Source organism: Dromaius novaehollandiae, chromosome 25 (genome assembly GCF_036370855.1).
Source record: "Dromaius novaehollandiae isolate bDroNov1 chromosome 25, bDroNov1.hap1, whole genome shotgun sequence".
In the NCBI taxonomy this organism is placed as follows: Eukaryota; Metazoa; Chordata; class Aves; order Casuariiformes; family Dromaiidae; genus Dromaius; species Dromaius novaehollandiae.
This window is the reverse complement of record NC_088122.1, coordinates 1,390,303-1,402,883: the sequence shown is the minus strand read 5'-3', so window position 1 is coordinate 1,402,883 and position 12,581 is coordinate 1,390,303. Positions and strand designations below refer to the sequence as shown.

The following is a 12,581-nucleotide window of genomic DNA, read 5'->3' as shown; positions in this document are numbered from 1 at the left end:
CGCACGGAGCCCGCCCGCCCGCCCGCCCCGGCGAGCATCGCCCCGGCCGTGCCTCAGTTTCCCCCGGGCTCCGGGGAGCACGGCGCGGCGTCCCGCGGGAGCAGGCACGCAGCCCAGCCGCGTTGCCAAGGAGGCACCCGACGCGCCCGGGGCCGCGAGGCAGGCGGGAGCCGGCGGGGGGGTTATTAGAAAATAAAGTGTTTAATAAAAGAGCAGCTCCTGCTCCCTTCACAGCACAGGGGAGGACGGGGGACCATCCTCCAGCCAGCAGGAGACGACGGTTACAGCCACGGCGACCACAGCGGGGAGCCACGAGGGAGAGGAGGAGGAGGAGGAGGAGGAAGAGGAGGAGGAGGAGGGCTCTTACTCGGCCAGCGCAATGCCAGGGCCTTCGCCAGGGCCCCGGTGGCGGCCGGTGGCCCCCCCTTGTCGACCAGCCTCCGGCCCCTGCTTTGAGTTCAAGCCACCAAGGGGGAGGAAGCCCGGAGCCCGGAGGATCCGCGGGGCAGGCGGCGCTCAGGACCCAGCCAGGTAAATCCCTGCGGGAGGAAGGGCGGCGAGGAGGGGGCGAGCGCAGCCGGACGGGGCCCCAGGGCCAAACCGGGCCGCTGGCACCATCCCCAGGCCGGTACCGCTGCAGGGCAGGTCGCAGCGAGGGGGAAAGGGAGCCCCTGCATCCCGGAGCCGCGGGGAGCGGGGAAGGGACCTGGGCACCCCGGGGCAGCAGGGAGCGGGGATGGGACATCGTGCACCCCACAGCTGCAAGGAAGGCACCCCGTGCACCCCGGGGCCATGGGAAGGGACCCTGCGCACCCCAGGAAAGGGACCTGTGCACCCCAGGGACATGGAAAGGGACCCTGTGCACCCCAAGGAAGGGACCTTGTGCACCCTGGGGCCATGGAGAGAGCAGGGAGGGCACATCATGCACCCCACAGCTGCAAGGAAGAGTCCCTGTGCACCCCAGCAAAGGGACCCTGTGCACCCCAGGACCATGGGAAGGGACCCTGTGCACCCCGGGGAAGGGACCTGGGCACCTTGGGGCCATGGGAAGGGACCCCGTGCACCCTGGGACCATGGGAAGGGACCCTGTGCGCCCCGGGGAAGGGACCTCGCGCCCCCGGCAGCGGTACCTGTCGCAAACCTCTTCTTGACCAGCGACATGCGGTAGCCGGCGCCGGCCAGCTCCACGCCGACGCCCGACAGCGTGCTGCCCTCGCTGGTGAACTGGGCCGCCACGGGACTGGGCTTGCTGGGCCCGCAGAGGGGCTCCCAGCTGGCCGAGAGCCGGCCGCAGCCTGGGGGGCGGCGCGGAGGCGGAGGGGTCGGTGCAGAGCCCCCCCCTCCCCTCGGGCCGGGGGGCCGAGCTAGCGCCCAGCCGGGGGGCAGCCCCTGCCCCCGGGCACCCCCAGCCCCTGCCCTCCCCACGCAGCCGGTGCAGCCTCACCTCCCTGGCCCGGGGCGCCGGGAACGTCCAGCAGCCGCCAGAGCAGCCTCTTCTCCTCCAGGTTCCTGCAGGACACGTGCACGTGGCCAGCGCGAGACCCCCGGCAACCCCAAAACCCCCCAGCTCCATCCTGACACCCCCAGGCAACCCCAAAGCCCCCGGCTCCATCCTGCCACCCCCAGCAACCCCAAACCCCCAGCTCCATCCGAAGACCCCCAGGCAACCCTAAACCCCCCAGCTCCATCCCATCCCAATGCCCCCAGGCAACCCCAAAGCCCCCAGCTCCAGCCAAAGACCCCCAGGCAACCCCAAGCCCCCCCCCAGCTCCATTCCAATGGCCCCAGGCAACCCTAAACCCCCCAGCTCCATCCCATCCCGACACCCCCAGGCAACCCCAATGCCCTGTCCCTGTCCCAGCCCCGTGGCTCCTGCACCCCGGGCGCCCCTGCCTCCCCCCCCGGTTCTCCCAGCCGGGACCCCTCCGGCGCAGGGTGTGTTTTGGGGCCGGGGAGCCCCGATCCCCCCCCCCTCGCTCACCAGCTGGCCGCGGGCTGCAGCCGCACGTTGGTGACGGGCTCCTCCACGGGCAGCAGCACCTGGACGTTGGCGAGGGGCGCGGGCACGGCCAGGGCGCCGGCGTTGTAGCTGTACTCGACGCTGACCCGCGTGGCGCCCGGCGCGCAGTCCCAGCGCACGCACAGCTGCAGCGGTGCCGAGCCCGGGCCCAGCTTGGAGAACTGCGGCGGCAAGCGGGGGTGGCTCGGTGGGGGCCGAAACCCCCCACCGCCCCCGGGGCCGCGCGGGGCGCCCGGCTCACCTGGTACTTGAGCAGCGCCACGTTGTAGTAGGAGGCGGCCGGGCTCTGCTCCGCCTGCTTCTGCAGGTGCCCCGTCAGCGCGGCCATGTTCAGCCAGAAGTCCTTGGTGCTGGGGTCGCTCTGGGACGGGTCGCTGCGGGCGGGCGGGGGTCAGAGTGGTGGGGACCCCCGCCGCCGCCTTCGCACGCTCCCACGCCCCCGGGCACCCCGTCCAGCTCCCCAAAACCACCTTTGCCTGTCCCCAGGCACCCCATCCAGCTCCCGAAAACCACCTTTGCCCACCGCTGAGTACCCCATCCCCAGCTCCCCAAGGCCCCCTTCACCTGCTCCCATGCACCCCGTGCTCCCTGTCCCCAGCTCCCCACCACCACCTTCATCTGCTCCCGTGCACCCCACTCCTGCTGCCTTGGCTGGCTCCGAGGATGCCCGCGCACCCCATTCCCAGCTCCTTGCTGCTGCCTCCAAGGATACCTGGGCAACCTGGGCACCCCATTCCCAGTTCCCAGATCCTGGCCGCTGCCTCTGAGGATGCCCAGCACCCCGTGCATCCCATTCCCAGCTCCAAGGATGCCCGGCACCCCATGCATCCCCTTCCCAGCTCCAAGGATGCCCGGCACCCCATGCATCCCCTTCCCAGCTCCCAGCCGCCGGCTCCGAGGATGCCCGGCGCCCCGCCGCGCCCCCGCCGCGCTCGCCCGCGTCCCGCACCTGTAGAGCAGCTCGGCGTTGGGCAGGAACTGCTCGATGGCGCCCGCGTTGACCAGGCGGAAGCTCAGCACCGGCGGGGCCAGGCTGCCGCTGAAGACGCGGACGATGCCGGCGGGGAAGGACATGGTGAGCTCCCCCGTGACCTTCACCAGGCAGCTGCGGGGACACGGAGGGCTCAGCCACCGCCCCGGGGCCGCAGGAGCCACCGGGCGCTGTGCACGGCCGGGGGGGTCCATGCATGGCCGGGGGGGCTCCGTGCACGGCTGGGGGGGTCCGCGCAGCCCCGTCCTACCTGTCGGAGTCGCGGCCCTTGAAGTAGGCGTGGATGTACTCGGTGAAAGCCGTGGCCACGGGCAGTGCGTCCTGCGAGCCCAGCACCACGGGGCTGGGGCCCCGCGAGAGCCCTGCGGAGGCGGGCAGGGGTCAGCACCCGGCGCGGCACGGCCTCCCCGTGTCCCCCCACCCACCCCCGGGACCCACCGAGCGCCGGCTGGGTGACAGCGAAGAAGCCCCGCTCGCCCAGGCTGGCGGGTGCCGAGTGCGAGGGGCCGCAGCTCCAGGAGGGCGACGGGCTCAGCGAGCGCGACTGCAAGGCGAGAGGGCGTTGGGGGGGGGCGCGGGTCCGGGGGGGACCACCAGCCCCAGCCCCCCCCAGCCACGCACCAGGTCCGTGTTGCTGCCGATGGCCTGGCCGGCCGCGGGCCTCTTCGTCCGGGAGCGGCGAGGGGGGGCCACGAGCGGGACCTCGCGGGGTGCCGCGCTGGCCCGGGCGGGGGGAGCATCTGGGGGGGGGAGCACAAATTGGGGTGAATGGAGGCGACAAGGGGACAGAGCTGGCCCCATGGGGACCCAGGGCTAAAACTAGGGTCCCACTGCTGCAATGAGTTTGGCAGGTCTCAGCCCGGCTCCGCACCAAAACCGGGGGCAGAGCTAAGGTTAAACCGCGCCGGACTCACCAGGCTCCGGCTGCGGCGGGGGCACTGCCGGCACGCCGCCCTCGGAGAGCCTCGTCCCGGCCCCTTGGCACGTCCACGGAGAGGGGCTGGAGGACTCGCCCCCGCTGGGGGGGGCCGGGGAGGAGGAGGAGGAGGAGGCCGAGTTGGAGGAAGGCCGGGGCGGCGGGGGCCGGTCCCCGCCGGGGCTGCGGGGCCTGGCCCAGGGCGGGGGCTCCCCGAAGGGGTCGGGCGAGGGGGCGCAGCGGGGCGCGGGGCCGCTGGGGCAGCGGGAGCGGCCCCGCGCCGCCGGCCCCCCGTCCTCGCCCGGCCCCTCGGCCCCGGCGCCGCCGAAGACGGCGAAGGCGGGCAGCTCGGGCAGGCGACCGCCGGGGCTGCGGGGCCGCGGCCAGGCGCCCGGCTCCGTCGCGGGGGGGGACGGGGACGGGGATGGCGGTGGCGGGGGGTCCCGCGCGCCGCCCCGCTTGGGGAGGGGGCTCTGCGGTGTGCCGGGCTGCGGCGTCCACGGCCTCGAGTCCGGCGAGGGGCCGGGCGCGGGGTGCGACGGCGAGTCCAAGCCCGAGTCCTCCACGTTCTCCGGGGACGAGGAGGAGAAGGGCGACGAGGACGAGGTGAGCACGTAGGCGCGGGGCGCTGCGGAGACACCGTGGGGCTGGTGGAGTGGGAGGGGACCCGCCGTGGCCCCCAGGTCCCCCAGTGCCCCCCGTCCTCCCCCGCCGCATCCCGGACGCCTGGGTCCCCTCCGCGACTCCTCACCCGAGAAATCCTCCGCTTCGAAAGCCGACTCCAGCGGGGGCCCGAACAGGGCTGCGGAGGGCACCGCGTCCGGGGGGGCTTTCCCGGGGCAGCTGCCGGTGCAGGGGGAGATGGGGAGGGGGGTCAGCACCCGGTCCCCCCCATGGCCAGACACCGGGGCATCCAGCCCCGCGGACCCCGTGCACCGGGAGGGAGCGGGGCGCCCGTACCTGTCCACCGGTGCCGTGGGGTGCCCCTGCCCGGTGCTGTCACCTGCGGGGAGAGGGGACGTTGCAGAGCTGACACCCCCCCCCCCCGGCCCTGGGGACCCCCCTGGCCCCGGGACCCCCCCGGCGTGGCCTCACCTGCCGCCGGCGTCTCCTCGGGGTCCGGCTCGGCTGGGGCAGGGGCCAGGGCAGCCGCGTGGCCTGCGGGAGGAGGAGGAGGAGGAGGAGGAAGAGGAGGAAGGGGAGGGGGGACAGGTGGCGTTAGGGGACAGGGACCCCGCAGTGGGACCGCCGAGCCCCCCAGCCCGGCCGGCAGCAGCGCAGGGTCCCCCCGGGCGGCACTTACGGGACGACTGTCGCTTCACGGTGCCCTGCAAGAGAAGGGGGAGATGGGGGTCAGCCTGGGGGGGGGGGTCCCGCCTGGCCGCCCCCGGGACCCCCGCGCCCCTCACCCCGAGGCCGGGCGGCAGGATGAGGTTGCTCACGGTGGCCTTGAGCTGCTCCACGGCGGCCTCGGCGCTGCCGCCGGCCTCGCGGGGCTGCACGGGCTTGATGCGCACGTAGAATTTGCGGGGCTCGTCCTCGTCGTAGTCCGAGTCGCTGGAGGAGCACGCGTGGGGCCCGGCCTCGCCTGCGCCGCGTCAAGGCATCGCCCGCGCTCGGCGGCCCCGGGGCCCAGGCGTCCGGGCCCCCCCCCACCCCAACCCCTCCCCAACGCAAGGATACTGCGGGCGACGTCCGGGCGCACGGTGAACCCGTCCTCGTCCACCTCCGGGCAGGCCTGCGGGGAGACGCTCAGGGGGACGCTCCCAGCGCTCCCAGTGCTCCCAGTCCCGCTCCGCACTGGGGGGGCTACTCACCACGTCAGCATCCGGCGACTCCCTGGGGGGGCAGAGGCAGCGTTAGCGCCCCAAGCTGTGGGGGGGGGGGGTGCGGGGGGCGTGGGGGGGGCTTACGCGGCGTCGCGGTCCCGCTCCTTGCGGCTCAGCCCGGGGATGCGGAAGGCTTTGCTGCGGCTCCTCTTGGGCCCTGGGGGGGGGGGGGGGGGGGACGGTGGGGTGAGCGGCACCCGCGGCGGCCCCCCCCGCCCGGCTGGGCCCCTCCGGCTGCCGGGACGTACTTGCCTTCCTGCGCTGGCGCCAGCCGGTACTCGTCGAAGTCCAGCGCGCCTGCGAGGGGCAGCGGGGTCAGCGGCCCCCCCGCACGGCCGTGCCAAGCGGCGCGAGCGAGGGGGGGGGCGTGGGGGGGGGGGGCTCACCCGGCCGCTCTCGCCCCGTGCCCTTGCTCTCGGCAAAGCGCCGCAGCAGCATCTCGGTGCCGATGTTCTCCACGTTCTGCTTGAACTCCTCGTGCACCTGCGGGGGGGTGTGGAGGGGGGGGGCTGCACCGGGGACAGCCCGGCTCTGTCCCCCCCCCCCCGCCGCCGCCGCGGCCCCCCGGCCCCACCTGCCCGATCTGCATGTGCGTGTCCTCCACTGAGTGCGAGTAGGAGCCGATGAGCCCCTTCATGTGCCGCAGGTGGGCTTCCTCCACCTCCTGGAAGCGCTGCGGGAGAAGGGGCGCTCAGCGGGGCCGGCACGGCCGGATCCCCCCCCCCCGGCACCGCCTGCCCCCCCCCGGCACCGCCGCCGCGACCCACCGCGGCCGAGTCCAGCATCCTCTGCTCGAAGTCGGCCCGCGCCGCGTTGTACTTCTCCACGGCGCGCCGCAGCGCTTCGCCCGCCTTCTTGGACTTGAGCTCTGCCTGCGGATGGGGCGGGGGGGCAGCCGTGGGGCCGGGGGTCCCGCACGCGCCCCCGGCACGGCAGCAGCGGGGTGGGGGTGGGGGGTCTCGCACCTTGTCGAGGTCCTTCTGGCTGGTGCCCTCCTTGCGCAGGCGCTCGTACTCCTGGCACTTGCTGTGGTAGCTCTCCTTGGACTTGGGCAGCAGCTGGGCGACGCCGTGCAGCAGCTGGACGGCCTCCAGCGTGCCCGACACCTCCTCCTTGGACTGGGGGGGGACGGGGGGTGGGCGAGCGGAGGCGGCGGGGCCGGGGCCATGTGCGGGGGGGGGGGGGGGGCGGGGGGGGGGTCCGGTACCTTCTTGTGCACCCGGCCCTGCTCCTCGCCGTAGCGCGAGATCTCCTTGATGAGGTCGTGCAGCTTCTTCATCAGCTCCAGGTGGCACAGGGCCAGCTTGTCCGAGGAGATGCGGAAAACCTCCCAGAGCGGCGCGAAGGTCCTGCCGCGGCGCCGCCGGGGCTGAGCCGGGCCAGGCTGGGCCCCCCCCGGCCCCCCCCCCCCGCCCCGCCGCCCCGCTCACCCCAGCTGCGTCCCGTTGGTGGCCATCTTCGACAGCTTCGCCATGGCCTTGGCGTAGTTCTCCTCGATGGCCGCCCTGGGGACGGGCGAGGGGGGGTGAGACACCTCCGGCAGCCGCAGCCCCCCCCGGGCCAGTGCCCGAGCCTCAGGGGCCCCCCCGGGACCCCCCCCCCCCCCGGTACCTCTCGCGGACGAAGTCGGCCAGCTCCTTGGTGGAGATCTGCCCGTGCTTCATGTTGTGGTAGAGCACGTCGAAGCCGTGGTTCTTCTCGCCCTGGCGGGGACAATGCCGTGGAGGGGGAGGGCAACCGGGCCGGGCTGCAGCGACCCCCCCCCGCCCGGGGCGCAGGACGCCTGGGCCCCCCCAGCAGGAAGGGGTGGGCTGAGCCCGGGCTCCGGGGCTCTATTTCGGGCGCTGCCCGCGGGGGTGGCGCTTCCCCTCCCCGGGCGCCGGCTCGCGGCCGCGGCACCGCGCGGGGAAACCGAGGCAGCGCGGGGAGGCCGCCCGCCCGACGGCAGCCGAGGGGCCCAGGCGTCCTGGCGCTGCGCCCCGCGTCCCCGGCGGCCGCGCGGGGCTGAAAGGCGAGAGGAGGAGAAGGCGGCCGGCAGAGTCGCCTAGCGACGCCGGCCCCTCCGGCATGCCAATGCCGCCGGACCCCGCCGCAGCGCTGCCTCGGTTTCCCCCGGCGAGGCCGCGGGACCGCGCTCCCCCCGCGGCCCCCCCCGGCTCGGAGATCCCCGCGGGAGGCGGACGACGCCGAGTTCCCCTTTCGGCTCCCGCCCCGGCCAACTCGGAGCCGTCGTGGCGGCGCCGGCCTTAGTGCAAAATGGCATTAATGACGGCGGCCGGCGATCCCCGGCGCCGCCCCCCCCCCGGGTGCGCAGCCCCCCCGGCCCGGGGCATCCCGGCGCCCGCGGCTCACCCAGAAGTGCTCGGCGAAGTAGGACATGGTGGAGGCGCGCGGGCCGCCCCGCCGCTCAGCTCCCGGCGCCCTGCGGACAGAGCGAGGACGCTGACCCCGCGCCGGGACGCCTGGGCCCCCTCCCGGGGGATGCCGTGGAGGGAGCCAGGGCATCCCGGACCCCCCCCAATTTGCTTCGCAGTGGCCAGGACCCCCGGGGAGGGGCAGCCCCAGCAGGACCCCCACGTTTTTGACAGGTTCAGCTGGGAAATCGGCTCACAGCTGCAGAGCTGCAGTGTCCATGGAAACTGCGTGCCGTGCACCCGTGCCGTGCACACGCCATGCCGTGCACCCGCGCCGTGCACACGCACCATGCACCCGCGCCGTGCACCCGCGCCGTGCACATGCCGTGCCATGCACACGCACCATGCACATGCCGCGCCATGCACCCGCGCCGTGCACCCATACCACGCCGTGCACCCACACCATGCACCCACGCCATGCACCCGCGCCACGCCGTGCACCTGCACCACGCACCCGCGCCGCACGGCTCGGCACCCCGGCAGCTCGGCACGCCCGGCCCCGCGGCGGCGGCGGGTGCCAGGCACCCGGGGGCAGCCGGGGCGGCGCGCTGGCCCGACACCAGATACGCAGCTAAATAATAAACGAGCGGCTGCCGCGCGGGCGCTGCTGCTGCTGCTGCTCCTTCCTCCTCCTCCCGCCGCCCAGCCGCGCTCCCCCAGGGCGGCTGCCCCCCCCCGCCCGGGAACCGGGGCCCAGGAGTCCTGCCCCCCCCCGGCTGCAGCGGGGGGTGCAAACCGAGCGCAGCCGGGACGCTCAGCACCGGGGGCTCTGGGTGCCACTGGCACCGGCACCCGTTTGGGCCGGGCAGCCGCCGTGGGGCCACGCGCCCGGCGCCCCGTGCAGCAAAACAGGAAGCCAGAACGTCTTCTGCATCGCTGGGGTTTTTTTCCCTTCTCTTTTTTCCATCGCGACGGGGGGCTGGGGCACGGGGGGGGCTGGGGCGTGGGGCACCCCCCCGCCGGACTCACCCTCGGCTGCTGGCGGGCTCGCCGGGCCGCCCCGCTCATCCTCGGCGCGCCGGGCCGCTGCCGCGGGGGTCTGGGGAGAGAAACGGGGGTTACGGGGTGCCCCGGGGGCCGCCAGGCGCCAGCCCCGGCCCCCCGGCTCCGGCCGCCCCCCCCGGAGCTCGGCCACGGAGCAGGAAGCGCCGGGGCAGGGCGCTGCCGGAGCCACCTGTGTCACGAGCGGGGCGGGCTCAGCGGAGGCCTGCGCTGCCACTTCCTTGACACCCGCGCCTCGGCCGGCGCCGGGTCGCTTCGGTTGGCAGCACCGGCGGGGGAGCGGAGCGGGCGCACGTGCTGGGCGCCGCAATTCGCCCCCGGAGCCCCGGCTGCCGCCGCCTCGGCCCCCGGGAGCTCGTTGCCCCCCCTGCCCGGCTCGACCCGAGGCGCCTCGCGCCGTGCCCGGGCAGGCGAGACGGGCCGGATCCGGCCCCTGCTCCCGCTCCGCAGCAGGGATAATCCCAGGGTGCTCGCGGAGTGCCCGCCACGAGGGAGCTGAGGCCCCTCCAACTCATCACACCCAGCGCGCGGAGCTCCCCGCGGCCGCCGGGGCCAAAGTCCCAGCGAAAGCCCTGAGCCGGCAAAGCCGCGGCGGGGCAGGGGGGGACGCGGCCCGGGCCAGCACAGCCAGCGGCACCCCGGGGGCCCGGCGCCCGCGGCGGTGACCTTCAGCAGCGCGGCCGGCCCCACCGCACCGCCGGCCGGAGGTGGCCGCGGCGGGCGTCAGCGGTGCAGGACGTGCACCACGGCCCGGCGGCGCGATACAGCGGCACGCGGAGCAGCAGGGTGGCGGATGCCCCCCCGCCTCACCTGCTGGTGCGGGGGGGGGCCTGGGGGGGGTCACGCCTTCCCCAGCCGACGTGAGACGGATGGATCCGGCCCTGCGGGAGGGATCCAGGCCCGGGGGATTCGTTGCACCTGCCTGTGCTGGGGTGGGGGGGCTAGTGCCCGGGCGGGGGATGCTAAGCGGGTGCAGGGGGGCTCAGGCAGTGCAGGGAGGGTTTCGGGGGGCTCAGGTGGTGTAGGGGGGCGCGGGGGTTGCAGGGGGGGCTTAGAGGGGCTCAGATGCTGCAGGGAGGGCTCAGGCAGTGCAGGGGGGCTCGGGGGGGCTCAGGTGCTGCAGGGAGGGCTCGGGGGGGTGCAGGGGGGGCCCCACGCTTCCCCAGGCAGCTCTGCCAGGGAAAGGAAGCGCAGCAGGTCCCCGCAAGAGGGGGGCAGCGGGGGGGGGGTCCTGCAGCACAGATGCACCCCAAGACCCCTCCACCCGCCGGGGGCAGCGCTGGCAGCAGAGGGGCCGCGCCGTGCACGGAGCGGGGGGGGGGGGGGGGGGCGCCGCGGCACCTGGGGAGGGGGCGCGCTGCGGGGGGCCGCGCCCCACGCGCGACGACGCTCTGTGCGGGGGGGGGGGGGGCGGCTCCCGGGGAGGGGCTGCACCCCCCATTTGCGGGGGGGCCCTGCAGGGCTGCACCCCGCACGCGGGGGACGCGGGGGGGCTGCCCCCACCCCCAGGACGGGTTTGCATTGCAGGGGGGGGGGCGGACCCCATGCACGGAGGGTGGGGGGGGTTTACGGGGCGCTGCCCCCCATCCCCGGGGGGGTCTTGCAAGGGGGCGGCGGGGGGGCTGCACCCGGGGGAGGGGGCGTCTCGCAGGGGGGGGACCGCGGAGGGGAGGGCGGGCGGCCGGGGCCGCACTCACCTGGCGGGGCCGCCGCCGCCGCCGCCGCCGCCCCGGCGCTGCGCTGCCGCCGCCGCCGCCGCCGCCGCCGCCGCCCGCGCCCGCTCCGGGCTGCGCCGCGCGCTCCGGGGCCGCGGCCGGCGCGGGCGGGCGCGAGCCGGCGCGGGAGCGGCGGCGGCCCCGCCCGGCCCCCCGGCGAGGGGCGTGGCCCGCGCGCCCATTGGCCGCCGCGCCCGGCAGTGGTTACAAAAGGGAACAACCGCCGCCTCCCATTGGCCCGGCCGCTGGCGATGTTGCTGTTGGGGAGGGGGCTGATTTGCATATTTAAAGGGGCCGCCGCCTCCGCGCTCGAGGCCCCCCCCCACCCCGGGGAGGTGCCCCCCGGGCGGAGGGGAGCAGCGGGCGGCTCCCGGGGCGGGGAGGCCGCGGCAGCGCGGGGGGGACACGAGCAGGTGCAACCCCCCCCCCCAAACCCACCCACCCCAGCACCCGCCAGCGATGCTCCCCGTGGGGGGGCACCACCACCCGCCGCCCCCCAGCCTGGGGCCGCTGAGCTGCTGCAGCCCCCGGGGCTGAGAGCGGCCGGGGGTCCCCGACGGCGCCCGGTGCCGCTCGCAGCTCCCTCCGCTGCGGCAGCCCCGCCGGCCCCGCTGGGCTTCGCGCCCTGCCCGTGACAGCCGGCGTCTCGCGCCCGCGGTGAGCTCATGCGCCGGCTCCGGCTGACACCGGGGCGGCGGCAGCTGCGGGCGGGGGGTGCTGCAAGGCCTCGAGGGCGCAGGGCAGGATGCGGCCCACGGGGACGGGACGTGGCGCGGAGGAGCCCGGGGGACGACCGGCCCGCCTGCAGCCCCGTCCGGCTCCGAGCCCTGCACCGGGCGCCCAGCGCAGCCCCGGGGTCCCGCCCGGTCCCACAGCCCCCCCGGCGCCTCATGCAGCGAATCCGCCAGGATCGCCCCCTCTGGGGGGGGGGCAACCGGCCCCCAGACCGGCAAACGCGCCGAGCCCCCGCCGGGAGCCCCGGCAGAGCCGGCACCATCGGTGCAGCAGGGACGGCCCGGGGACGCCGCGGCGCGCGGAGGCCTTGGGTTGCGCTTCCTTTTGTCCCATCGACCTCCTTAAGCACCTGCCGGTCCCCAGGGACGGGATCACTTTGCAGCGCTGCGGGCAGCGCCTGGCCTGCGACTGCGCCGCGCCGGCAGAGCCCGGCCAGCACTGCTGCCGGGGCTGCGGCCCTCGGCTGCGCGGGCATCGCCGCTCCCGTCCCGCCTGCCATCGGCCTCTGGACGGGGACCCACAGGGCAGCTCCCGCCGGCTGAACTCGGGTCTGGGCTGCCTGGCCGTGCATGTGCCGAGCCTCCTCGCCGTGCACGCGCCAAGCTGAGCTGTGCACACGCTGAGCTGTGCATGCACCGAGCCGTGCGTGCACCAAACCTCCTCGCCGTGTACGCACCAAGCTGAGCCGTGCGTGCACCGAGCCTCCTCGCCGTGCACACACCAAGCCGCGCGTGCACCTCGCCGTTGCTCTTTGTTAGAGCTCGATGCGCGACGCCTCCCGCCTTTCCCGCTCTCCGCGGCTGCTTTTGAGCGTCGGTCCAGCCGCAGCCGCGGCGCTCAGCGTTTCGCCCACCAGCCCGTCTCGGCCAGGCGCAGGGGAGCAGCGGGTCCCCCCTCCCCGGCGCCAGGATCAGGCCCCCGCTGCGGCAGCAGCACCCCGGGGCGCGCGAGGCCGGGCC

General features: G+C 75.9%; 2 protein-coding genes across 5 annotated transcripts in view; both read right to left on the bottom strand.

Annotated features, from left to right (window-relative positions):
* Window positions 1–4,820, bottom strand: part of CCDC124 (coiled-coil domain containing 124) — a 37,770-nt gene extending 32,950 nt beyond the window's left edge. The window contains exon 1 of the mRNA XM_064497501.1: window positions 4,809–4,820. The gene's annotated coding sequence lies outside the window, so the exon portion shown is untranslated. The remainder of the gene's footprint in view (window positions 1–4,808) is intronic.
* Window positions 371–10,884, bottom strand: FCHO1 (FCH and mu domain containing endocytic adaptor 1). 4 transcript variants are annotated; one of them, XM_064497454.1, is made up of 29 exons: window positions 10,870–10,884; window positions 9,140–9,209; window positions 8,109–8,178; window positions 7,368–7,459; window positions 7,187–7,261; window positions 6,964–7,105; window positions 6,722–6,874; window positions 6,524–6,628; window positions 6,331–6,429; window positions 6,143–6,239; window positions 6,009–6,053; window positions 5,841–5,913; window positions 5,745–5,766; window positions 5,611–5,665; window positions 5,370–5,515; window positions 5,231–5,255; window positions 5,023–5,085; window positions 4,888–4,930; window positions 4,679–4,770; window positions 3,926–4,555; window positions 3,633–3,751; window positions 3,450–3,555; window positions 3,262–3,373; window positions 2,970–3,125; window positions 2,262–2,394; window positions 1,982–2,181; window positions 1,445–1,509; window positions 1,131–1,295; window positions 371–539 (listed from the first exon to the last, which is right to left on the bottom strand). In XM_064497454.1, the coding sequence occupies exons 3-29, from the start codon at window positions 8,133–8,135 to the stop codon at window positions 517–519; spliced, it is 3,063 nt and encodes a 1,020-aa protein (XP_064353524.1). In that variant the 5' UTR covers window positions 8,136–8,178; window positions 9,140–9,209; window positions 10,870–10,884; the 3' UTR covers window positions 371–516. The 4 variants fall into 4 exon arrangements, with proteins under 4 accessions (XP_064353524.1, XP_064353525.1, XP_064353522.1 ...); XM_064497455.1 differs by having other exon boundaries at window positions 5,337–5,515; window positions 6,722–6,814; XM_064497452.1 differs by lacking the exon at window positions 10,870–10,884 and having other exon boundaries at window positions 5,337–5,515; window positions 9,140–9,262.
* Between the last annotated feature and the right edge of the window lie 1,697 nt (window positions 10,885–12,581).

Excerpts from the sequence above, each read along its gene's own strand:
- FCHO1 (XM_064497452.1), bottom strand. The coding sequence starts at position 8,135 with ATGTCCTACTTCGCCGAGCACTTCTGG. Across the intron at positions 3,556-3,632 it reads TCGGCAGCAACACGGACCTG|TCGCGCTCGCTGAGCCCGTC; the intron begins GTGCGTGGCTGG and ends CTCGCCTTGCAG. Across the intron at positions 2,395-2,969 it reads AACGCCGAGCTGCTCTACAG|CGACCCGTCCCAGAGCGACC; the intron begins GTGCGGGACGCG and ends GCCCGCCCGCAG.